Genomic DNA, 24,205 nt, shown 5'->3' on the forward strand with positions numbered 1-24,205 from the left:
GCCAAATTGGGATGATGTGGAGTTTACAAATAGGATACTGGGGAAGATACTGGACCTGGACTCGCACAGGTTGGTCATGGGAGGGGACTTCAACACAGTTGCTGACCCTGGCTTGGACTGGTCAAGCTCAAAAACGGGCAGTGTGCCAGCAATGGCAAAGGAACGAAGAGGGTTCATGGAGCTGATTGAAGGTGGTCAGGGCAGAGACGGACCGACTGGGAAAGAAGGTACTACAGGTATGCGGAGACCCCAGAGGCAGGGCTTTTAAGGGAATGGCGGAGGTCACAGGCGGAGTTTAGCTTGCTGACCACAGGGACGGCAGTGGAGCAGCTAAGAAAGGTGAGGGAAGCAATCTATGAACATGGAGAGAAGGCCAGCAGAATGCTTGCACAGCAGCTTAGGAAGAGGGACGCAGCTAGGGAGATGGGGAAATTAAAGTACGGAGATGGGAACCGGGTTGATGATTCAGTAGGGGTGAAGAAGACATTTAGGGATTTCTACAGCAGGCTGTACAGGTCGGAACCCCCTACAGGGCCTGAGGGGATGAGGCACTTCTTGGAGGGGTTGAATTTCCCAAAGGTGGACGGGGAGCGGGTAGAAGGGCTGGGGGCCCCATTTGGGCTGGAAGTGATAGTCGAGGGCTTGAAGGTCATGCAGGCGGGTAAGGCCCCGGGTCCGGACGGGTACCCAATGGAGTTTTATAAAAAGTTCTCGGGGATATTGGGGCCGGTGTTGTTGAGGATGTTCAATGAGGCAAGGGAAAGAGGGGTGCTGCCCCAACAATGTCACAGGCAACAATTTCGCTGATTCTTAAGCGGGACAAGAACCTGGAGCTGTGTGGGTCCTACAGGCCGATCTCGCTGTTGAATATAGATGCCAAGCTGCTGGCCAAAACGTTGTCCTCCAGGATCGAGGATTGTGTTCCAGACGATATTGGGGAGGACTAGACGGGGTTTGGTAAGGGCAGGCAGTTGGTGGCCAATGTAAGAAGGCTGTTAAACGTGATCATGATGCCCCTGGAAGGTAGGGAGGTGGAGGTAGTGATCGCAATGGATACAGAAAAAGCTTTTGATCGGGTAGAATGGTATTATCTGTGGGAGATACTGGGATGGTTCGGATTCGGGCAGGGCTTTATTGACTGGGTCAGGTTACTGCATCAGGCTCCTGTGAAAAGTGTACGGATGAATAGGACAACAATCGGACTACCCACCGGGGACAAGACAGGGATGTCCCCGCTCCCCATTGTTGTTTGCACTAGCTGTAGAGCCGTTGGCAATTGCTCTTGAAAGCCTCAAGTGGCTGGAGAGGATTTTGGTGGGGTTGGTTTGGGGGGGGGGGGGGAAGCACAGAAGCACAGGGTTTCGCTCTATGCGGATGACCTGCATCTGTATGCTTCGGACCCAATAGACCAATAGAGGGGATTGAAGAAATCATGTGGATTCTAGGGGAATTTGGCCGGTTTTCGGGGTATAAGCTTAATATGGAAAAGAATGAGGTGTTTGTGGTCCAGGCGAGGGGACAGGAGAGGCGACTGGAAGAGCTGCCGTTTAGGTTACTAAAGGGAAGCTTTAGGTACCTAGGCAGCCAAGTGGCGCAGGAATGGGACCGGCTGCATAAATTGAATCTGGCCCGGCTAGTGGACCAAATGAAGGACGATTTTCGGAGATGGGACACGCTTCCATTGCCAATGGCTGGGAGAGTGCAAACGGTGAAGATGATGATCCTCCCGAGATTCCTATTTGTATTTCAGTGTCTCCCCATCTTTATTCCGCGGTTCTTTTTTAAGCGGGTCAACAGAGTGATCACGGGCTTCGTCTGGGCGGGCAAGACCCCGCAAGAAAGGAAAGTAATTATGGCTCGGCCAAATTTTAGCAACTATTACTGGGCTGCTAATATAGCCACGATCAGGAAGTGGGTGATGGGGGAGGCGTCGGCATGGGGGCGGCTTCATGTAAGGGACCCAGACTGGGGTGTTCGTAACTGCGCCTCTGCCGTTCCCGCCAGCACGGTACTCCACCAGTCCAGTGGTGGTGGCGGCCCTGAGAGTTTGGGGCCAATGGAGGAGGCATGTGGGAACATCGGTCTAGGCCCCAATCTGTGATAATCACCGGTTTGCCCCGGGGAGTATGGACCGGGGGGTGTGTGTGTGTGTGTGTGTGTGTGTGTGTGTGTGTGTGTCCCAGTTATGGCATAGAGTGGGAATTGAGAGAATGGGGGATATGTTCATAGAGGGGAGCTTTCCGAGTTGCAGGAAAAGTTTGGGTTGGCGAGGGGAAACAAATTCCGGTATCTGCAGGTGCGGGACTTCCTTCGTAAGCGTGTCAACATTCCCGCTCCTACCGCTAAGGGGGATTCAGGACAGGGTAGTTTCCAGAGGGTGGGTAGAAGAGAGCTTATGGGGTCGGAGGAGACGCAGACCAAGGAGCTGAAGCGCAAGCGGGAGGAGAAGCTGGGAGGTGAGATAGAGGACGGTTTATGGGCAGACGTGTTGAGTAAAGTCAACCCGTCCGCAACGTGCCAGGTTCAGCCTGATACAATTTAAGGTTGTTCACCGGGCTCACATGCCAGTGGCCCAGATGAGAAGATTCTTTGGGGTGGAGGACCAGGTGCGCAAAATGTGCGCGAGGACCGGCGAACCATGTCCACGTTTTGGACATGTCCAAAGCTATGGGGATTTTGGCAGCGGTTTGCGGACGTCACGGCCACAGTGTTGAAAACAAGAGTGGCGCTGAGTCCAGAGGTGGCGATTTTCGGGGTGTCAGAAGACCCGGGAATGCAGGAGGAGAAAGAGGCAGACGCTCTGGCCTTTGCTCCACTGGTAGCCCGCAGACGGATACTATTAGCATGGAGGGACTCAAAGCTGCTGAAATCGGAGACCTGGCTATCAGACATGGCTAGCTTTCTCAAGAGAAAATAAAATTCGCCTTGAGAGGATCACTGTTAGGGTTCACCCCAGAGGTGGCAACCTTTCGTCTACTTCTTTGCGGTAAATTAATCGTCAGCAGACCCGGGGGGGGGGGGCGCAAGCGAATTAGCTTAGATTAGAGTAGGGGGTTAATAAGGTTGGGACCTATACGAGAGGTAAATGGCTTCTGCACTATGTTTATAGTTTCTTGAATATTGTTTACTTTATTGTTTTTACGATACCAAAAATACCTCAATAAAATGTTTATTAAAAAAAAGAAATCCAAATTAAACAGATGCTAGACAAGATCTATTGGTCCAGATGAGGAAACCATGATCTAGCAGGAGTAACACATGAAAACAAAAGAAACTGTAGCGGAGGACTGACAACAGGAAGCAGTGGATGGGTCATGGGAAAAAATAAACAGATAACTGGGGGAATTATCTGGGATATGGCACTTCAGTAGGATAAAATTAGCAAAAAGGAAAAAGGAAAACCTTATTTTTAAAACCCAGAAGGTGGTGACGGTCTGGAATGCACTGCCTGGGGGTGGGAGCATGGTCAAGGCAGGATGCCTCATTCTTTAAAATGTACCTGGATGAGCATGTCATAACATTCAAGACTATGGGCCAAGTGCTGGCAAATGGGTTTAGATAGACAGGTCAGTTACCTTTCATGAGTCATGGCAGGTTCGATGGACTGAAGGGCCTCTTCTGCAATGTATTACAATGTGATACTACTCTTTGCTCAAAAGGGGCCACATAACCTTTGTAGTCATGGAAACTGTTCATCTGGAAGCTGCTTTATGGCATAATGGAACAAATGAATCCTGTTTACTGGGTCGGTGAAATATAACCTCGGCAGCCAGAGGGTAATAAACTGACATCATCGAACCTTCAAGAAGCTGGAGGAAATCGTACTAAAGAAGCAGGGTTTGGAAGCTTCAGGAGGGAACAAACATCGGAGAAGCATACCCAGGAGTCAAGGGCTCAGTGACCAGTAAAGCATCCTTTCAGAAAACTTGGCCAGCTCATCTGATTGAGGTGATATTTGAATTTGACTCATGAGTTGAGTAACAATTTTCCTTTACTTTTTTTTGGTAAAATATTTTTATTCTCCATTTTTCTGAGCATCTGGAAAGACACTGCTTGATTAGGGATAGTCAGCACGGATTTGTGAGGAGTAGATCTTGCCTTACAAGCCTTATTGAATTCTTTGAGGAGGTGACCAAGCATGTGGATGAAGGTAAAGCAGTGGATGTAGTGTCCATGGATTTTAGTAAGGCATTTAATAAGGTTCCCCATGGTAGGCTTATGCAGAAAGTAAGGAGGCATGGGATAGTGGGAAATTTGGCCAGTTGGATAACAAACTGGCTAACCGATAGAAGACAGAGAGTGGTGGTGGATGGCAAATATTTAGCCTGGAGCCCAGTTACCAGTGGCGTACCGCAGGGATCAGTTCTGGGTCCTCTGCTGCTTGTGATTTTTATTAATGACTTGGCTGAGGGAGTTGAAGGGTGGGTCAGTAAATTTGCAGACGATGCGAAGATTGGTGGAGTTGTGGATAGTGAGGAGGGCTGTTGTCAGCTGCAAAGAGACTTAGATAGGATGCAGAGCTGGGCTGAGAAGTGGCAGATGGAGTTTAACCCTGAAAAGTGTGAGGTTGTCCATTTTGGAATACAAATATGAATGCGGAATACAGGGTTAACAGTAGGGTTCTTGTCAATGTGGAGGAGCAGAGAGATCTTGGGGTCTATGTTCATAGATCTTTAAAAGTTGCCACTCAAGTGGATAGAGCTGTGAAGAAGGCCTATGGTGTGCTAGCGTTCATTAGCAGAGGGATTGAATTTAAGAGCCGTGAGGTGATGATGCAGCTGTACAAAACCTTGGTAAGGCCACATTTGGAGTAGTGTGTGCAGTTCTGGTCGTCTCATGTTAGGAAGGATGTGGAAGCTTTGGAAAAGGTGCAAAGGAGATTTACCAGGATGTTGCCTGGAATGGAGAGCAGGTCTTACGAGGAAAGCTTGAGGGTTCTGGGCCTTTTCTCATTAGAACGGAGAAGGATGAGGGGCGACTTGATAGAGGTTTATAAGATGATCAGGGGAATAGATAGAGTAGACAGTCAGAGACTTTTTCCCCAGGTGGAATAAACCATTACAAGGGGACATAAATTTGAGGTGAATGGTGGAAGATATAGGGGGGATGTCAGAGGTAGGTTCTTTACCCAGAGAGTACAGGGGGCATGGAATGCACTGCCTGTGGAAGTAGTTGAGTCGGAAACATTAGGGACCTTCAAGTGGCTATTGGATAGGTACATGGATTACGGTAGAATGATGGAATGTAGATTAATTTGTTCTTAAGGGCAGCACGGTAGCATTGTGGATAGCACAATTGCTTCACAGTTCCAGGGTCAATTCCAGCTTGGGTCACTGTCTGTGCAGAGTCTGCACATCCTTCCCGTGTGTGCGTGGGTTTCCTCCGGGTGCTCCGGTTTCCTCCCACAGTCCAAAAGATGTGCAGGTTAGGTGGATTGGCCATGATACATTGCCCTTAGTGTCCAAAGTTGCCCTTAGTGTTGGGTGGGGTTATGGGGATAGGGTGGAGGTGTTGACCTTGGGTAGGGTGCTCTTTCCAAGAGCTGGTGCAGACTCGATGGGCCGAATGGCCGCCTTCTGCACTGTAAATTCTATGATAATCTATGATTAATCTAGGACAAAGGTTCGGCACAACACCGTGGGCCGACGGGCCTGTTCTGTGCTGTATTTTTCTATGTTCTATTTTCACATTTTCTTCAAAATTTACACCCCACCAACAAGCAGTAAACGGTAACAAATACAAAATCAGTTCCCTTATCAACAACAACGATCCCATCCTCCCACCACCCCAAACAACGACCCCCCTGACAATATAAGCATCAAGCAATACACACTCTCCCACGGTGGGACAAAACACCCCCAAACATTCAATGCCATCCAATTCCCGAAAGAGTACCATAAATTACACCCACCCATTGCAAGCCCTTCCCCCCCACCCTCCACCCCCCACTTCCTCTTACAAAACTCCTCCCCCCAACCTCTGTTCCTTCCCCCCAAATTTCCACGCACATACACCAGCCGCAGTGAAAAAATAGTTACATGAGGCTACTTCGGTACGTGACCACTTCTCAATTCAGCCACAATCCTTATGCCTTCGCAAACTCCTCCGCTGCTTCCGCCATCCCAAAATAAAAGTGCTTGGATTTGTAGGTCACCCTCAACTTAGCTGGGTATACTATGCCAACCTGCACCTTACTGATGAACAGTGCCTTCTTCACCCGGCTGAAGGCAGCCCGCCTCCTTGCCAGCTCCACCGTAAAGTCCTGATATATGCGAATACCAGCTCCAGCCCACTGCACCACCCGCTTCTGCTTTGCCCAGCACAGGACCTTCTCCTTCACACTGTACCTACAAAAGCACAAAGTTACTACTTTTGGCGTCTCATTCTCCTTTGGTACAGTCCTCCACGACTAATGAGCCAGATCCAGTTCATATCGGGAGGGATCCTCCCCCCTCCCCCAATAGCTTCGCCAACATCGTGGCAAAATACTCAGTTGGCCTCGGGCCTTCCCCTCCTTCGGGAAGACCCACAATCCTCAGATTCTGTCGCCTGGATCTGTTTTCTAAATCGCCAATTTTGGCTTGCAGATCCTTGTTGATCTCTATCGCCTTCCGCATCTCCTTCCCCATCGAGGTAATTTGATCACTGTGCTGCAATAATGTCTCTTCCATTTCCTTCAGCGCCTCACCTTGCTCCCGTACCTGCACCACTGCACTCAATACCACTGCCCTCACCGGGGCAATTGCCTCCTCCACCAGTATTTTCAATACCACCCCCATCTCCTTCCTCATTGCCTCCATGTGCTTTGTGAACTGTCTTTCGAGTTCCGCGGCCATCACCGTAGTCATTTCTTCAGCCGTGGGCAATGCCGCCTCCCCTGGTGCCCCACCCTCCATTTTTTTTGCCGTCCCCGCGGTGACCTTTCCACTCCCCAACAGACTTTCAGCTGCTTTTTTCACGGCCGTTTTTTTAAACTTGTTTTCGACATTTTCCTTCACTGTGCCTTCTCCCTGCTTTTGCCACCTCTGTTGCCCTTGGGCCCGCGTTAAACCCCAAAAATGCCGTTCCCGAACAGGAGCCCTCCAATGTGCAGCTGCCTCCCGTCCACCGTCACTGGAAGTGATCCAGTTTTCATTTATGAGTTCAAGTCTGTGTGACAATAATTAACTGCATAAATCTGGGTGACATATTTGATCTGAATGAAGTAAACTTGATTCAAGATTACTTGTAGAAGTAGTTTGTGTGACGTGTCAATTGTGGCAATGCTTCCAGGAGGGCCAACAGTTCTCTTGCTCAATTTAAAGTCAGACCTGGGAAAAGCAGAGCTGATGAGGCTGGCTAGAGAAAAGCCACATATCTGAAGCAATCCTAAGCTTTGGTACCTTAATTTTCAGTCTTTGAAACAGTAATATGCATAAGGAAGCAAGTAGAAGCAGGGATAGGCACGGTAGCACAGTGGTTAGCACTGTTGCTTTGCAGCTCCAGGCTACCCAGGTTCGATTCCAAGCTTGGGACGAAGCTCTGTGCGAAGTCTACACACTCTCCGTGTCTGTGTGGGTTTCCTCCAGATGCTCTGGTTTCCTCCCACAATTCCCGAAAGACAGACTGTTAGGTAATTTGGACATTCTGAATTCTCCCTCAGTGTACCCGAACAGACGCCAGAATGTAGTGACTAAGGGATTTTCACAGTAACTTCATTGCAGTGTTAATGTGAGCATACTAGTGAAAATAAACATTATAATTGAGGCAATTTAGCCCCTCAGGCCTGCTCCGCCATTCAATATGATCAGGGCTGATCTTAACTCTGCCTCCACAACCCTTCAACCCGCTAATTAAAAAGTTGTCTATCTGCTCAAGTTTACTCAATGTCCCAGCATCCACCAGACAACAGGATAATGAACTCCACAGATTCTTGACCATTTCAGACAAGTAATTTCTCAGCTGTTTTAAATCTTCTACCCCTTTTCCTAAAACGATGATCTCTCGTTATAGATTTCCCCCAAGAGGAAGGATCTGTTCTACATCTGTTGAGGACTGAGTACCTGAGAGTTTGTGAAAGATTGGATGCATCTGGCAGTTCAATATAAGAGAATACTGAAAGGAGTTGGAAACGCGGAGATGGTTCCTTGCCAAAAAAGCCGAGGGAAAGCGTTGCTTGAAAGATGATTTTAAAGCGGGTCTTTTTGATAGTGGAGTTTGCAAAACCCTTGTCTGACAATAATCTGGGGGGGGGGGGGGGGGAGAGAGATGAGAGAGAGGGAGTGGGAGTGAGTGTGTTGGGTTTCAGTATTTACTGGGAATATTATAGAATAAAATGCACTGTGCAACTTTTTTTGTTTTAAAATCTGTGTACATTTATGAAGACAAGAGGGGAACGAAGAGTGTTGCATTATAGTCAAACCCTTCAATATTTAATGAGTGTTTGTTCTTATTGTTAAAACCTAAATGGCAGCCCTGTGGCCTGTTCCTCAATGTTTTCTAAAAAAAATAAGTTAGTCTTTTGAACCAGGGTTCCATTCTGAGACCTTGCCGTCCATTAGTAACATCAACTGGGATTGCAACACCAATGATGCCTACATCCCATGAAGGAAAAAACTGATAGTTCCCATCAGCTGGCAAACATGGGAGCACTGCACGTGTCCATTTGACATGTCAGTTATACTGAGGGTTTAAAAGAAATCATTGCAGACAATCATATTCAACATCTGTCTGCATTTTTATGTCTATAATTATCACATCAACAATTGCCTGATTTAGTCAATTTGCAAAACAAAGTGGCCATGACAGTTCCCTACCCGAATGTTCATGATGCAAATTTTGCATCAAGTATTATAAAAAATGAAACTGCACACCAGTACTTTGCATTCACATGGACCAAATCATCAGACATCCATGCACAGCCAATCTTACTCCTTGACAGGTTTCCCCTCAAACATCACAAAACTCCAGAATTCAACCAAACTTCAACATGAGATTTGACTGCAAAGTTACCCTCGACACCCACAAAGAGTCATTTAATTGCCTTTAATTAATGTTGCAGGCAGATTCAAAACTTGAAGCACATATTTTTCTTTTTTTTTTTAAATTTAGAGTATCCAATTCTTTTTTTTTCCCCAATTAAGGGGCAATTTAGCGTGGCCAATTCACCTATTCTGCACATCTTTGGTTTGTGGGGGTGAAACCCGCGCAGACCCAGGGAAACCATGCAAACTCCACGCAGACACTGACCCGGGGTGGGGATCGAACCTGGGACCGCTGCGTTGTGAGGCAACAGTGCTAACCACTGCACTGCCGTGCTGCCCTCTGAAGCACATTTTTAAATGGAGTTGGACGAACATGGATTCATCAGACAGTATGCGTGGTTCTCACTGGCAGGTCAGCCAACTATTTACTAGTTTTACAAAATGAGTAATTTTACAAATGGCGGTTACCTGAAGTAACTTGTGGTGCTGTTAGGAGCAATTATTACCACTGATGTTCAAAATTCAAATTAGCTTAGATTCTCAGTTGACAACACCACACATAATACTTGTTTAAATAAACACTGCGAGAAATATATCAGTTTCATTTGTTTTTTTTAAAAAAGTACCTTACCAGGAGGCATGAGCTTCATAAGGATGCGAGCGCCATCTCTCAACTGAGGCATGTTAAGGCTGCTGCCCAGGTCTGCAACTTGCCAAAGAAAGGAAATGTATCGAGGATGTAAGGACATTATCTAAGGAAGAAGGTTAGGAATAAAAAATTTCATCTGAATTATAACACAATTACAGGTGTATAGAGAAATCTGTACATACAAGACTAAAACCAGTCACAACTGGATTAACTCAATTGAAGAGGACAAAATTTGATATGATTTCTCCTCAATTCAGCATATTTTAGTTAATGGTCCATTTTTGCTTCATCGATCTTGAACCTTTGATCGAATTCAGCAAAAAATAATTTTCACTGATCAAAATGTCAAACTGTTTATTTTCACTGTCAGCTTGTTTAGCGTTTTAATATATATTTAGTTCACCCAATTATTAGTTTTTCCAATTAAGATGCAATTTTAGCATGTGTGGAAATTTGCATAATTGAAAGTTTAGAAGTGTTTATGCTCTTTTTCCTTGGACAATAATGGGTTAATCCTGCAAAAATAATACAATTTGTTTTAATAACCCCCAGTGGAATCACTCCTGGAACGAAGTATCCTTCCCTCAGTTTCCAAATTGAAAAATCGTTGGGGCCTCATCCAGTTTCCAAATATAAATTTGGAGTCTGGTCCAGGTAACGTAACAATTGCACCTAACACCTGGCAAGGCATCATTGAAAAATTAAGAAAAGCTAGAAAAAAAGTGTGCTGAAAAAGCTCAGCAGCTCTGGCATCATCTGTGGAGAGAGAAAGAGTTACCGTTTCAAATCCAAAATGATTTCTTTGTATCTTGAAAACCAGAATCCTTTGACGTGCCAAAGAAACTACTGTCTTAGTAAATACTTTTGGTGGAAAGGCGATATGCCGGCTACGTGTAATGGTTGGAAGGATTTGCTACCATTACATTGGATTTCAAGTACTGTAATTTTATTGGGCTTTGAAGAAGCACTGTGACTTTGTGGGCTCCTCTCTCAAAATTTGTCATTCTTGTAATTCAATAAATGGGGCTTTAATCTGTACATTAGCAGTACAAGGGAAGCAAATCAACAGAGGCATTAGTGGAGTACAGAAAGTGCAGGATGGAGCTTAAGAAAGCAATCAGGAGAGCAACGGGGGGATGTGAGAAAGCTCTGGCAGGTAAAAGTAGGGAAAATCCCAGATATTCAATGGGAAGAGGATAACCAAGAAAAGAGTAAGGCCCATGAGGACCAAGGGGAAAATCTGTGGGTGGAGCCAAAGGACATTGATAGGATGTTGAACGAATACGTCACATCTGTCTTCTCCCAAGAGAATGAGGAGGTAGATGTGGAACTCAGGGAGAGAATGTGAGGTTCTTGAGCAAATTGTCATAGTGAGAGTGACAAGGTATTGGACGGTGGCAGCTTAAAAATGGACAGATCTCCAAGTACGGATGAATTGTGTCCCAGGATGCTGTGGGAGGCGAGGGAGGAGATTCCAGGGGCTCTGACCCAAATTCTTAATTCCTCTGGCTACGGGGGAGATTCCAGAGGACTGGAGAACAGCTAATGTGGTCCCACGATTAAAGAAAGATTGTAGAGATTCCAGGGACTCAAGTTTGGGGAGGGCTCCAAAAAATATAATTTTACTAGTTTGGTCGGGGAGGTCAAAGGCCGATCTGTCAAGGTGGGACAACCTGCCTCTTGTCGTTGGTGGGTTGGGTGCAGGCAGTTAAAATTAATGTTTTGCCTAGATTCTTATGCCTGCTAGACTTTTTATCAAAGTCCTTCTTCAAGTGAGTGGACGAGCTGATCTCTTTGTTCATCTGGGAGTGGGCAGTGCCCAGGGTTAGGAGGTTGGTCTTGCAGAGGACAACAGGCAGGGGAGGTTCAACCTCCCAAACTTGCTGTACTATTATTTGGTGGCGAATGCGGAGAAGGTGCAGGACTGGAGCAATGAGAAGGCCCAGTGGGTTAAGATGGAAGTTGGCTCGTGTAGGTGGTCAGGGTTGTGGGCGCTGGCAACGGCGCCGCTTCCGATGGCTCCAGGAAAGTACTTGTCGAGTCCGGCAAGATTGAAGATTTGCAGGCAGTTCAGGCAACATTTTATGCTGGTGGCCGGGTCAGGGGAGTTGCCGATTAGGGGGAATTGTCGGTTTGAGCCCAGGGGGGTCGATGCGAGTTTTCAGAGATGGGAGGAGGGGGAAATCAAGGAAATGAAGGATTTGTTCTTGAGGATAGGGTATCTGTAGATGTGATTAAGGCAAAGTAGGGGGAAGAGCTGGGGAGGGGGACACGATGGAAGATGGATTGTGGTGTGAGGTGCTGCGGAAGGTGAATGTCTCAACCTAGAGTGCGAGGCTGGCTTGATACAGCTGAAAGTCGGACATAGGGAACACCTCACCAATATGAGCCAGCTGTTCGAGGAATGGAGGATGTCTGAGAGAGATGTGGGAGGGGCCCTGTGAATCATCTCCATATGTTTTGGTCCTGCCCGACGCTGGAACTGTTTTGGAAGATGGAATTTAGCACAATCTCAGGGAGCCCAGTCCCCTAAAAGCCATATTCAGGGTGCCAGACCAGCCAGAGATGCAGGAGGATGCGGATGTTTTATCCTTCGTCTCTCTGATCACTCATAGGCGGGTCCTGTTGTGATGGAGGTCAGCCTCTCCACCCTGTTGCTTGGCGTGGTGGGGGAGGGGGACTTGCTGGAGTTTTTGACCCTAGAGAAGGTGAAGTTTGAGCTAATGGAAGGGCGGGGGGGGGGGGGGGGGGGGGGCGAACGAGAGGTTTTACAATTGGTGGCGTTTGTTCATTATGCACTTAGGGAGTTGGCTACCGTTGACTGTTGAGGGGGTGGGGGGATCTTAGGTTTGGTTGAGATTGTTTCTTTTTATATATTGTTGGAGTTAGAACATAGAACATAGAACAGTACAGTTCTGCCGATGTTGTGCCGAGCAATGATCACGTTCTCGTTTTTCTTCTGTATGGTGAAAGGATGAAAATTTGTTGAATATAAATATTTAAACAAAGAGATAAGCCAGGGAACTACAGACTATCGAATCTCACGTCAGCTATTGGAGAAAATTCTGAAGCAGAGAATTGGAGAGGCAAGGTTTAATCTGCAATAGTACAAGCATGGCTTTTTCAGAGGGAGGTCATGCCTAACAAATAGAACATAGAACAGTACAGCACAGAACAGGCCCTTCGGCCCTCGATGTTGTGCCGAGCAATGATCACCCTACTTAAACCCACGTAACCCGTATACCCGTAACCCAACAATCCCCCCATTAACCTTACACTACGGGCAATTTAGCATGGCCAATCCACCTAACCTGCACATCTTTGGACTCAATTTGAAATCAAATTGAATTTTGAGCGTGTGACCAGCTATGTAGATGCGGGTCGTGCAATTAATGCAGTTTACATGGATTTCAGCAAAGCCTTTGACAAGGTCCCACATGGGAGGCTTATAAGGACAGCAATTGCACATGGGATACAGGGTAACTTGATACGTTGGATTCAAAAGTGGTTTAGCTGTAGGAGATAGAGGGTGATGACAGAGGGATTGAATTGGATCTGTTTTGTCACGTGTGCCGAGGTAGTAAGAAGTATTGTTCTGCGTACAGTCCAGACTGATCACTGCATACAAGAAAAAACAACATAGGACATACATAAATCCACAATGTAAATACATAGGCATAGGCAACAGTGAGCATACGGGGTGTAGTACTACTCAGTAGAGAAGCTGTGTGAAGAGATCAGATCAGTCTGTAAGAGTCATGCAGGAGTCTAAGTAACAGCAGGAAAGAAGCTATTTTTGAACCCGTTAGCCTATGTTCTTAAACTTTTGTATCTCTTGCCCGACGGAAGAAGTTGGAAGAGTGAATAACTCGGGTGGGAGGGTTCGTTGATTGGGAGGGTTGTGTTCATGAGTCTGTAGTTTCTTAAGGTCTTGGGCAGAGCAGTTGCCGTACCAGGTTGTGATGCCGCTAGAAAGGATGCTTTCTATGGCGCATCTGGAAAATTGCTAAAAGCCAATGCGGACATGTCAAATTTCCTTAGCTTCCTGACGAATGAGAGGCGCTGTTGTGCGTTCTTGGTCGTAGCGTTGATGTGGGTGGACCAGGACAGATTGCCGATGAAGTGCACACCTAGGAATTTGAAGCTGTCAACCGTCTCCACCTCAGCACCATTGATGCAGACAGTGGTGTGTACGATACTTTGCTTCCTGAAGTCCTCAATACCTCAGCTCTTCAGTTTTGCTGACATTGAAGGAGAGATTGTTGTCATTACACCACTCCATTAGGATCTCTAGCTTCCTCTTGTACTCTCATCATTGTTCGAGGCCCAACTGAGCATGGTCAGGTCATCAGCAAACTTGTAGATGGAGTTGGAGCCAAATTGTGCCACACAGTCGTGTGTGGAGAGGGAATATAGTAGGGGGCTAAAGTACACAGCCTTGCGAGGCCCCGGTATTGAGGACGATTGTGGAGGAGATGGGTGTTGTTTATCCTTACTGATTGTGGTCTATGTGTCACGAAGTCGAGGACCCAGTTTCAGAGGAAGGAGCCACATCCTAGGCTTTGGAGCTTTGATATGAGCTTGGCTGGGATTATGGTGTTGAAGGCGGAGCTGTAGTCAATGAATAGGAGACTGACGTAGGCGTCCCTGTTACCGAGATGCCCCAGGGATGAGTGTCGGGCCAGGGAGATGCTGTGGACCGATTGTGGCGGTATTTGAATTGCAGTGGATCAAGGCATTCTGCGAGTATAGAATTGATGTGTCTCATGACCAATCTCTCAAAGTACTTCATAACAATCGATGTCAAGGCCACCGGACGGTAGTCATTGGGGCACGTTACCTGGTTCTTCTTTGGCACCAGTATGATGGTGGTCTTCCTGAAGCAGGTGGGAACCTCGTAACGGAGTAGGGAGAGGTTGAAGATGTCCACGAACACATCCGCCGGTTGGTTCACGCAGGATCCGAACGGCCGACAAGGTGCCCCATCAGGACCCATTGCTTTCCAAGGGTTCACTTTCAAGAAAGCTGATCTGACTTCGGAAGCTGTGACGGTAGGCATGGGTGTGTCCGAGGCTGCTGGGGCAGTTGTCAACGGTTTGTTGTTTTCCTGCTCGAGCAGAGCATAGACTGCATGGAGTTAATCATGAGGGGTGCACTGCTGCCGGTAATTCTACACGGCTTTACTTTGTAGCCCGTTATGTTGTTTAAGCCTTGCCACAACCGCAAGAGTCTGTGACGTTAGCCTGTGATTCTAGCTTAGTCTGATATTGTCTGTTGGCATCCCTAATGAGTATGCAGAGGACACTGTTTTAATGTTCAGTGGCATACCACAGGATCTGTGCTGGGTCCCCTATTGTTTGTCATTTATGTAAATGATGTAGATGACCAAATGGGGTAGGATCAGTAAGTTTGCGGATGACACAAAGATTGGCCAGGTGATTAACACTGAGCTAGAGTGTTTTGGCCACTCTAAATTGCCCCTTAATTGGGGGGAAAAAAACTTCAGGATTACTATATATTCTCACAACAGTAATGAGCTGCTTCATATTTTCAATGGAAAGGAAATGTAAAGCACAAACATTGCTTAGCACAACTGGCTGCAAACCAAAAGATTTCTCTCATCAAAGCCATCATAGCTTAAAGAAACTGAAATCTGCCTCAATATATAAGTGCTATGTAACAAGATGCTATTTACTTATTGAAATGTAAAATATTGCAAATACTTGAAATCAGAAGTACAAATAGACGTGTGAAAATCTACCAGATAACTATTTTTCAAAATACTCAGCAGACAAGATAAAGATGAGGTAACAATGTCTCTGCTTCCAAAATCAAATTGTTCACAAAATATTTAGAATAATCTTGGAAAGGAGGCCACCATTCACTCCAACAAGTCCATACCAGCTCTCTGCAGAGCAATCCAGTTAGCCTCACACAATGCCCTTAGTCCTGCATGTTTAATTTTCTCAATTGCTCACCTAATTTTCTCCTGAAATAATTTATCTCTGCTTCAACCACTCTCGTAGGCACAACTCTGAGAGAGCACTCCTCTACGCAAAGCAGACCTCCAACCCAACTCTCCAACATAACTTTTTAGCTAAATTCCTCTCTTTGAAACCACTTTGCACCCTCTCATCCTTCCTAAAGTGTTGTGACCAGAACTGAATGAAATGCTCTAGCCTAGCCAGAGCTTTATAAATATTCTTTTATACATAATTCCTCTATTTATGAAACCCAAGATATCACATGTTTTATCAATATCTCTCAATATGACCTGCAACCTTTGAAGATCTATGCACATGAACCCCCAGGTCTGTCCCTATAAACATAATAATAATAATCTTTATTATTGTCACAAGTAGGCTTAGATTAACACTGCAAAGAAGTTTCCAAAACTTTTGGGAATGCGCTATTAAATCAATATTACCTTTCCCATTCATTCTAAAATCCAGTACCTCTTACTTCTCTGTATTAAATGCCACCTGCAGCTTCTCTGCCCATACAACAAACCATGTACTGCAATAGACTGCTATCAGCCTTATTGCCTGCCACATCTTCCACAAACATTAGCAAATTTTAAAATTTTACTGTATTCCAATGTACAAGTCATTTATCCATCATTGATAAACTGACCAACCTTTCGTCGCCTGGACTATCTTTACATGATTTATTGTACAAAAGTGTCACATTTGTCCTCTCCAATCCTCTGGCAAAAGGACGCCCTTATTGAGGGGAGATTGAAGGATATGGCATGCCTTTCCAACATCTCCACTCATGCCCTTTAGCAAACTGAGATGCAAGCCATGTGGACCAGGTGACTTATTTGCCTAAAGCAGAGCCAATCTTTCTAGTGCACTGATCCTGCCAATTTCACCCCATCCATTGCCTCTCCCATCTCCGCTTCTATCTACATTTTCTCAGCTTCCTTTTCTAAAAACATGTTACTAAGTACTCATTAAGTATACTAACCTGCCTGCGCTTTTTTGCAACTATTATGTCCCATCTTTCTCTTTTAAATTTTTTTTTAAAACAAACATTTTATTAAGGCATTTATGGTTTTAGAACAACAAAAGATACAAATAAGAATGTAAACATAATTCAGTAAGTAAAGCCCCTGCAACCAACAACACACACAATTCTCAAGTCTCTCCATCTTCTCCCGCCGAAACTAAACTAACTCCCCCTCTCCCTTTATCGTATTTGCTAACAGTTTAATTTTTCCCGAAGAAGCCGGATGAACCCTAATATTGATCCTCTCAGGGCGAACTTAATTTTCTCAAGCCTGAGAAACCCAGCCATGTCGTGAACCCATATCCCCGATTTTAGGGGCCCGGGTCCCTCCAGGATAAGATGATCCGTCTCCGAGCTACCATGGAGGCAAAGGCCAAAACGTCAGCCTCTCCCACCCCCTGGACTCCCAGAGGGCCCACCTCTATCATGCCAGTAGAATCCCACCCTTAGTTTGATTTTGTATCATTTGGCTGAGTTATGAAGCGCATTTGGCTGAGTTATGAAGCATTTGTTTTGCTGTACAAATGAGAAGAACTTGTATTTATAGCCCTTTCTGATGTTATACAAAATTTTAAATTATTTACAATATATGATTTCCAGAACCATTTACATGATATATAGATCAAGAGAACATTACAATATTCTTACCACTCCAGGTAAACAGCTTTCTACCTCAGGATTTGGACCATCGCTGTAGTGGTTACCATGGTTTCCTGGGGAGCCCGTTGAAGAATCCGAAGAGCTATCAGGACTTGAAGGCATATTTGAACTGATTTGCGTTAGCTTGGCTGTAATAAGCTGAAAAATAATCCTCATTAATATTGAAGTGACAGAATTTTTAACCTGTACTAGATCTTCATTCAGACATGGGCAAGAGCTCAACTGTGTTACCTCGGACAAGATGAATGCTATAATATCCAACTCTTGCATCAACTATTTTTCTGCCACTTACATTTTTGAATTATTTGTATTTCTGATGTGCCTCTTGTAATTCCACTTATGCTGCACCGAGACGTTTGAGTGCCTAATGGACCACTTTTGGCAAGCAGAACCAGCAATGCAGAATGAAGTGACACATCATAACTCCAACACATTCCCACTGTTTTTTCCCCCAATTTTTAACAAGTTCTCATCCACAAGTGTTTTGCTACAATCCCACGGCTTGATTAAAAACTTGTGTAGAGCTTTGTAAATTAACTTTTGTAAATCTAGCTACACGACATCACTTCCCATTTCAGCAGGCAGGCTCTTAAAATCTGTCAACTTGAATTTCACCCGTTGAAGCTATTGTAGTTATGCTAAAGTCGCCATAGTCCTAGATGACTGACTTCCAGTGGCAATCATGGTGAATGGCTGTAAACAAGGCAGATCTTGCTCAAAGGCATATGAAAGAGCTCTTTCTACCCGATATTGGGTTTAATTTCGACAAAAAAAGTGTAATTGAAGATCGGGGGACTAGTTTCCCCCAGGAGTGTTAGTATGTCCGCTGGTTACCAAACCAGCAGAAGACGGTGAGAGACCTGGCCAAAGAGTTGGAGGAAACCTGTGGCGCAGTGGAAGGATGGCGGAGGGGGAAGGACTAATGCAAGGTGGAAAGCCCCAGGTGGAGCAGTCGATGGCTTTTATTGAGGAGGAGTTCCGGCAGCAGAGGAAGGAGATACAGGAAGATCGCTTCAAGGCCATCGAAGGAGCTGTGGTACTCCTGAAGAGCTCGATGGAGCGGGTGAAGAAGTGTTTGGAGGTGCAGAGGTCACAGATCCAGGAAATTGAAGAAGTGATCTCGGACCACAGCGATCGAGTGGTGGCACTGGAGGCGGAGGTGCGGTTCATGGGAGACTGTTGCAAATCGTTGAGAGCAAAGGTGGAGGAGAAGGCGAACACCTCGAGAAGGCAGCACCTGCATATAGTGGGCCTGCCTGAAGGAGTGGAAGGTGCGAGTGCCATGATGTACGTGTCGAAGATGCTGGCGGGCTGATGTCGGTGGTGCTAGGTAAGGCCGCTGAAGTGGACAGAGCGCACAGGTCTCGGAGGCAGAAGCCTAGATCAGGGCAGCCGTTGCGGACAGTGATCGTGAGACTCCACAAATTTATGGAGAAAGAGAAGATGTTGTGTTGGGCCAGGGAGAAGCACACCTGCAAATGGGAGAAGAACAGGGTCCGAAGATATCAGGACTTCGGAGCAGAGTTGGCGAAACAGCAGGCAGGGTTCAACACGACTAAAGCGGTTCTGTACCAGGGGAGGATCAGCTTTGGGGTGCTCTACCAGCGAAGTTGTGGATGACATTTGAAGGCTGGGAATACTACTTCAAGACTCCAGACTCCGAGGACTTCAGCAAGGAGCATAAACTGAGCGAGAAATTAGTGGCACAACACTGGGGAACCGGGGTGCTGGCATTTTGTAATGGTTGGGAATACGGTTTACGTGGAGGTAGGGAGCGATGGCTTTTTGTTCCCTCTGGTCCTTTATTGTTTGTTGGAGGGGGTCCTTTTTTGTTTGTTGTTTACTGTTAACTGAGTAAGTGGTGGTAGGGGTGAAAAGTTTATGTGGGGATGGGGGATGGTGGGGGCAGAGTACGCGGGGGTAGTTATTTTGGACCACTGGCTGGAGATTCCACTGAGACCAGGACGAGAGTAGAGGCCGGGGTGGAGGTTTAGTTTGGGTTTGTTGGTGGATAGAGGCTTTTGTGACAAGGTGCAGACAGCGATTAAGGATTATCTCGGGGAGAAGGCGAGTCGTATGCTAGCACGCACCAGGTGCGGATGCAGGCTGCATCCAGGGAAATATGGGCTGGAGATGTGGGGCTTGATTCTCCAATAATGGGGCTATGTCCCCACGCCCGCGATAAATCACCCATGAATCACTGTAGACTTACTTGAACTAAGTGCAGGGTGATTCTCCGATTTGTTGGGGGCTAGCAGGGCCCTGGTTTAGTCCTCGCAGCTCCAGCTGCCGATACGGGGCCCTGCAGTTTCGGTCGGGGGCCCGCACATTCGCACAGCAGCGGCCTGTGTCGGCCGCCCCGGGCGAGATGGCCGACCCACACCGTGGACCGGCACCAAGAAGATAGGCCAGCCCAGCCCAGCCCCCCTCTTCCTCCCCCCCCCCATCCCAAAAGATCACGCCCGTGCATCGGTGGCCCCTGATCGATAATCTGGCCGTCCTGGTGGCCGTCCTGGAGGCAATCATGAGAAAACCACACCGGCGGGAACTCGGCCAGCTGCAATTGGAGAATCGCCGTGGGTGCCTCTTTCAATGGCTTCCAATCGGCGCCGCGTCTACCGCATGCGCCCGACCAGCAGCGCTTTTCCAGGAACCAGAGAATTGCGGAAGTGGCGTCGGACCCGATGCCCATTCGCCAGCCACGCACCGAGCACGATTTTGGTGCAAAGGTTCAGAGAATCCCCCCACGTGGTTTCAGAGCCTGGGAAGATAAATGAGGCGTTTAGCGAGTATTACCAGAGATTCTACAAGGTTGACCCGGGGGGAGAGAACGGTGATTTGGTGGTTTTTCGATGAGCTGGAGTTTCCCAGTTGGAGGAAGTAAAGAGGCAGTCGCTGGAGGAGCCCATAGGGCTGAGGGAGGTGCTGGATAGTGTCAGGGGTATAAAGTTGGGCAAGGCCCCAGGACCGGAAGGATACCCGGTAGAATTTTATAAGGAGTTTGCGACAGACCTGGCACCATATCTTTTGGGGACGTTTAATGAGGCGTTGGAGAAGAGGGAGCTGCTGGAGACTATTACGCATGCAGTGATTACGTTAATCCTGAAAAAGGGAATGGACCCGGTGGAATGCGGGTCATATCGGCCCACATCACTGTTGAATACTGATGTGAAAGTGTTGTTTTCAGGAAGAATGGAGGATTGTGTCCTGTGGGTGGTTTTGGGAGGATCAAACAGGCTTTGTGAAAGGTAGGCAGCTCTCGAGCAATGCAAGGAGGTTGTTGAATGCAGTCATGAATCTGTCGGGAGCCCTGGTACCAGAGGTAGTGCTGTCTATGGATTCAGAGAATGCATTGGAGTGGTAGTACTCGTTGGAGGTTTGGGAAGGTTTGGGTTTGAGTTTGAGCTGAGGTTTGTGGCTGTTGCCGTTATTGTTTGCGTTGGCCATAGAGCCTTTGTTGTGTGTTTTGGAACTGCTGGGGAGTAAGGAAAGAATCTTGGGCCTGCTGGAGAGTTCTAGGGGTATAAGCTGAATGTAGGTAAAAGGGAAGTGTTCATGGTGAATGAGTTGGGACGTCGAGCCAATTTTTTTTTGGGGGGGGGGGGATGCCATTTAAGGTGGCTAGGGATAGGTTCAGGTATTTGGGGATTCAGGTTGCAAGGCAATGGACGATGCTCCACAAGTGGAACTTGACGAAGGTGGTGGAGGAGGCCGGGGGGACCTTAAGGAAGTGGGATACATTGCAATTGGCTTTAGGGAGGGGAGAGTCCAAGTGTTAAAAATGAATATTTGGCCAAGATTCCTGCTTATTTTTCAGACACTCCCGATCTTTATACCAAAGCATTTTTTCAAAAGCTGGACATGATTATTTTGAACTTTGACTGGGCATGGGAAGGTGCCATGGGTTAGGAGAACCCTGCTAGAGAGGCAGAGGCAGCAGGGAGGGTTGGTGTAACTTCATTATTATTGGGCAGCGAATGTGGAAAAGGTGTGGCGATGGTGGGAAGGAGAAGGGGTAGAATGGGTTAGGTTGGAGGCAGAATCTTGTAAGGGGTCCAGCTTAAGGGCCATGGTGACGTCAGTGTTGCCAATGGCGGCAAGTAGGTATTCAGTGGGTCCGCTGGTGCAGTCCACGGTGATGATTTGGAACCAGTTGAGGAGGCATTTTAGGATGGAGGGAATGTCGGTGTTAACGCCATTGTGTGAGAATCATGGGTTTGAAGCCCGGGGGGGGGGGGGGGTTAAATGTGCAGATAGTGTATACAGGAGGTGGAGGGAAGTGGGGCTGGTCAAGGTGAAGGACCTGTATTTGGACAAAGGGTTGCCAGTCTGGAGGAGCTGAGGGAGAGGGTAGGGCTCCCAAGAAGAGAGTTCAGGTACCTGCAGGGAAGGAACGTTGCGCCAAAGGTCTGGAAGGAGTTCTCTAGGTTGCCGAGATACACAGTTTAAATTTGTACACGGTGTACATATGACCTGGGCAAAGATGAGTGGGTTCTTCCAGGGGGTGGCAGATGTGCGGGAGAAGTGTGGCCATGAGCCAGCAAATCATGCGCATATTTTCCAGGGTTGTGAAAAGTTGGAGAGATTCTGGGCGGGAGTTTTCGTGCTTGTGGCAATGATAGTGGGGGAGAAGGTGGACTCGGATCCTTTGGTGGCGATATTTGTGGTTTTGGAAAAGCTGGAGCTCATGGAGAGGAGGAAGGCGGACGTCATGGCCTTCACCTCTCTGATTGCCCGGCGACTAATCTATACCGAATTGGCGGTTGACATTGCCACCAGGGGTAGCGGCCTGGCTGGGTGACCTGTACGACTTTCTGCGGCTGGAAAAGATAAAAGTATGAGCTAAAGGGGCTCAGCAGAGGGATTTGAGATACGATGTTCATGACCCTGTTTGACAATCATCAAATTTGCAGTGCAGAAGGAGGCCATTCAGCCCACCGAGTCTGCACCAGCCCTTGGAAAGAGCACCCCACCCAAGCTCAAACCTATCCCCGTAACCCACTCAAACTTCTTGGACACTAAGGGCAATGTAGCATGGCTATTCCACCTAACCTTGGGACTGTGGGAGGAAACCGGAGAACCCAGAGGAAACCCACGCAGACACGGGAAGAAAGTGCAAACTCCGCACAGACCGTGGCCCAAGCCAGGAATCGAACCTGGGACCCTGGAGCTGTGAAGCAACTGTGTTACCGTTGCACACATGCACACATGTAACTGTTTCCCAACCAGGAAAGCTTGGAAATGTTACACATCCACTTAGTTGGACCAACTTAGTTTGATTCCCTGCCTTGTCCACAGCAACATAAATATTTAGATTTCATGCCAGTTAATTGTTACATGGACGTGATGGCTATAATTTCACGTTGAACCAAAGTTTAATCATGGCAAGGCATGAATTATCATAGATTATCATAGAATTTACAGTGAAGGAGGCCATTCGGCCCATCGGGTCTGCACAGGCTCTTGGAAAGAGCACCCTACCCACGGTCAACACCTCCACCCTATCCCATAACCCAGTAACCCCACCCAACACTAAGGGCAATTTTATACACCAAGGGCAATTTATCATGGCCAATCCACCTAACCTGCACATCTTTGGACTATGGGAGGAAACCGGAGCACCCGGAGGAAACCCACGCACGCACGGGGAGGATGTGCAGACTCCGCACAGACAGTGACCTAATCCGCACAGACAGTGGGGATGTATAGAATATAGAACAGTATAGAATAGTACAGCACAGAACAGGCCCATCGGCCCTCGATGTTGTGCCGAGCAATGATCACCCTACTCAAACCCAAGTATCCACCCTATACCCGTAACCCAACAACTCCCTCCCCCCCCCCCCCCCCCCCCCCCCCCCCCCCCCCCCCCCCAACCTTACTATTAGGACACTACGGGCAATTTAGCATGGCCAATCCACCTAACCCGCACATCTTTGGACTGTGGGAGGAAACCGGAGCACCCGGAGGAAACCCACGCACACACGGGGAGGACGTGCAGACTCCACACAGACAGTGACCCAGCCGGGAATCGAACCTGGGACCCTGGAGCTGTGAAGCATTTATGCTAACCACCATGCTACCGTGCTGCCCCTACCCATTACATGGAACATGTAACTAAATTTCCTCAAGGTAACTAATGTCCCCACCCAATGTGTCACTGATTGTTAGGACAATTCAGATCAGTTGCAGTATTTTAATCACCTGGACTGGCACTATCATAGCACTGATCTGTTGGAAAGGGGGCATAACCTAAAATAACCAATACAGAGCCATAAAACAGCAGAAAACTAGTCTGCCAAACAACCAACATCATGTATCTTATGGATCTTCAGGATATCGTACTACCCATGGTGTGCCTTCCTATTTCAATTAAGAAGTCTCTCTTCCTCTTACACAGTCAACTGATCACAATTTTAGCAATCAATTCTGAAGTAAAAAACATATGATGGATAATCTATAAATTGATCAAATCCAAAACAGTTCATGAAAATTAGGAAAAAAGACAACTCAATATTGCCGAATGGGGATTAGTGACACTTTAACTTGGGCTATTTCAGTCCAGCTTCATTGATTATAGTCACTGCTAACCATAAATATATTTAATAACATACTTACCGTTTTATCTTTAAGATTTAATTGCCCAATTAATTTCCGATCATCAGCAGGGTCTACAAGTTCACCACCAATAAACAATTCTACTTTCGTATGTGCACTGTTCGCTTTTATTCTACTGAGGATGCAGCGCCTCACAGACCCAATGGTGTCATTTGTGTGAGACCAAATATCCAAATCTTCCACTTGGCGTCCTTGATTTGGAAACCGTACAACAAGTGATACATGTTTTCCACGAAAAGCTCTGAAAAAAGAAAACTCTGATTTTAAATATGTAAACTAGTGTAAAATTACTCCGCTGAAGTAA

At 46.9% G+C, this 24,205-nt stretch overlaps 1 protein-coding gene across 5 annotated transcripts in view; it reads right to left on the reverse strand.

Moving 5' to 3' along the window:
* usp9 (ubiquitin specific peptidase 9) overlaps nt 1-24,205 on the reverse strand; it is a 379,823-nt gene that overhangs the window by 177,672 nt on the left and 177,946 nt on the right. For all 5 annotated transcript variants that reach the window (XM_038802114.1, XM_038802113.1, XM_038802112.1 and 2 more), the window contains exons 19-21: nt 23,902-24,142; nt 17,272-17,421; nt 9,595-9,715 (exon numbers count right to left, since the gene is read on the reverse strand). In XM_038802114.1, the coding sequence (XP_038658042.1) occupies nt 9,595-9,715; nt 17,272-17,421; nt 23,902-24,142 (512 nt within the window). The remainder of the gene's footprint in view (nt 1-9,594; nt 9,716-17,271; nt 17,422-23,901; nt 24,143-24,205) is intronic.

This window comes from Scyliorhinus canicula, chromosome 7 (assembly GCF_902713615.1).
Source record: "Scyliorhinus canicula chromosome 7, sScyCan1.1, whole genome shotgun sequence".
In the NCBI taxonomy this organism is placed as follows: Eukaryota; Metazoa; Chordata; class Chondrichthyes; order Carcharhiniformes; family Scyliorhinidae; genus Scyliorhinus; species Scyliorhinus canicula.